Source organism: Pteropus vampyrus, unplaced genomic scaffold (genome assembly GCF_000151845.1).
Source record: "Pteropus vampyrus isolate Shadow unplaced genomic scaffold, Pvam_2.0 Scaffold211, whole genome shotgun sequence".
NCBI classification, from domain to species: domain Eukaryota; kingdom Metazoa; phylum Chordata; class Mammalia; order Chiroptera; family Pteropodidae; genus Pteropus; species Pteropus vampyrus.
In genome coordinates, this window is record NW_011888992.1 from 406,127 (window position 1) to 408,422 (window position 2,296).

The 2,296-nt window shown below is 55.1% G+C and overlaps 1 protein-coding gene across 8 annotated transcripts in view; it reads left to right on the top strand.

Moving 5' to 3' along the window:
• The window catches only part of PPP2R2D (protein phosphatase 2 regulatory subunit Bdelta), a 25,471-nt gene that overhangs the window by 6,703 nt on the left and 16,472 nt on the right, over nucleotides 1-2,296 (top strand). For 2 of the 8 annotated variants that reach the window (XR_002783374.1, XM_023538040.1), the window contains exon 1: nucleotides 150-502. The exons of the other annotated variants lie outside the window; for them this stretch is intronic. Coding sequence is in view for 1 of the 2 variants with exons in the window: in XM_023538040.1 (XP_023393808.1) it covers nucleotides 417-502 (86 nt within the window). In the remaining variant the exon portion in view is untranslated. Of the gene's footprint in view, nucleotides 1-149; nucleotides 503-2,296 lie in introns of those variants that run through there. 8 annotated transcript variants of the gene reach the window in all.

Consider the following 2,296-nt stretch of genomic DNA (forward strand, 5'->3'; position numbering starts at 1 on the left):
TGTTACGCATTCTGTGGGTTTGGCCAAATGTCCACTGACATGTACCCGTCGCCATGTAGCGTCCGGAGCGGTCGCACTGCCCTGTTACGGCGTCGCGCCCGCCCCTTCACCCCTCTCCCCCCCCCCGCCCCCGCCGCCCGCCCCCGGTCTTTGCACTGTCTCCGCAGCTGCGCCTTTTCCAGAATGCCGTGGAGCTGGAACCAGAATGCCGTGGAGCTGGAATCGTCCGGTACGTAGCCCTTTCCACTGGCTTTCGTCACTTGTCGTGGCATTTAAGGTCCTTTCATGTCTTTCCGCGACCCGGTGGCTCACTTCCCCTCGCCGCTGAGCCACAGTCCCTTGCCTGGAGGACCGCCGGTTGTTCACCCCCTCACCCCCTGAAGGACGCCTTGGTTGCTTCCAGGGCTGGAAAATCAATGACTAAAGCTGCTGTAAACAGCTGTGCGCACGCGTTTTCAACTTCCCGGGATGAACGCCGAGAACGTAATCGCCGACTCGCATGGTGAGAGAGTGTCTCATCTCATAAGAAATTGCCAAACTGTCTTCCAGAGTGGCTGGCTACACCGCCTTGCGTTCCCACTGGCAGTGAGTGACAGCTCCTGCGGCTCTGTAGCCTTGCCAGGGTTTGATGCTGTCAGTGTTTTGGATTTTGGCCATTCCAGTAGGTGTGCAGTGGTTTCTTGTTTTAATTTGCATTTCCCTGATGACGAAAGATGTAGAGCATCTTTTCAGATGCTTATTTGCCATCTGTAGTAAAATTTTTGTTGTCTTTTGCCCATTTTATAATTGGACTGTTTTCTTATTGTTGATTTTTAAAGAGATCTTTGTATATTTCAGGTAACGGTTCTTTATCAGTTGTGTCTTTTAAAAACATTTTCTCCTGGTATGTGGCTTGTCTTCTCGTAATCTTGAATGTATTAGAATTTCATTCCATTTTATGGCAGAATTAGTTGTGAATTTTTTGAAGTAGGAAATTATGTTTCTAACCTACTGGGAGCTTCCAGTGGAAATCAAAAGGGCTTTGGGGGGACTCGGGGATTGGCAGTTTCAGAGCAAGAATGTGGAGGGAGCAGGCATTCCAAGAAGCAGCGAAGGCCATAGCGGAGGGGCTGTGGAGGCTGGGTGCCCGAGGCAGATTGGGGGAGCACAGGGCTGAGTGGGGAGGGAGACAGGTGGGAAGGAACAGGATGATGGGGAGGAGCGGTGTGTTATCTGCGGAACTATGACACACGTGGGGAGGGTACATGGTCCCAGGTGGGCCACACAGCCATGCTCACAGGGACTCGTGTCAGTGACCTGGTCGAGGGAGAGTGCCTTACTGCACCTCCGGCCTTCCCTCCTGCAAGGCCAGCGATGCCCCTGCTACTGACATCACGGACAGACGCCCTGCTTTCGAACTTGGTTTGCATGGCGTACGGCTGCAGGTGCTCCTCAGCGTTTCCTCCCGAGGCCCATCCAGGGGTTCTTTGTTGTCATTTGCTCATTTCCATTGCTACGTGCTGCTCCCCTGTGTGAGCGGTCCACAACCGATGCATCCGTCTGCTGTTGGGGACATTTGCATTGTCTCTTCTGTGGACAGGCTGCTGTGAATGTCCTTGTGAGAACCGTAGTGATACACATGGGCGCTTCTGAGGGCCGTGCGTCTGGAGGCGGGGAGTCCAGGGCCCTAGGGAGCGTGGGTGTCTAGCTTTAGCGGATGTCGCCGGACAGTCTTCACTCCCAGGAGCGCTGCGTGAGCGTCCCTGTGCTCCCATTTCGGTGGCCCTTGGAGAGGGTTTTTTCATTTCAGCCGTGGGGTGCCCTTACTTGCTTTTCCCTGGAGGCCAAAGAGGTTGGAGGCTGTTCCACGTATCTGTGGGCCTCGGATCAGTTTCGGTGTCCCCTCAGGGGAAGCAGACGACGGGAGTGAAGCGGGAACACTCTCTGGGACTGTTTCCTGCACGGCTCCCGGCAGGGAGGTGGGCGATGCTAGGAAGCGGGCAGCGGTGGTGTGAGTGATGTCCCCTCATCCTGCTGGCGGCTGTCCAGCAGGAGCAGATTGGGTCACAGGCCAATCTGCACTGAAGTAACCCTTCGCATCGTGAGCTAGCCGAAGGACGGGGTCACACGAAACTGGGAACTGTCCCATCTGCCAGTTGTGTGCCTTTGCCATTTGGACTGTGACTCGGTAATTCGGGGTGGTGCGTTCTCCGCACCGTATTTGACTTCTTTAGTGAGTGGACACGCTGCTTGTGGCGGCTGGGTGCCGACAGGGTTTGAGCGGTGCTCATGCTATTTGTGCCTTGGAAAGATCCCT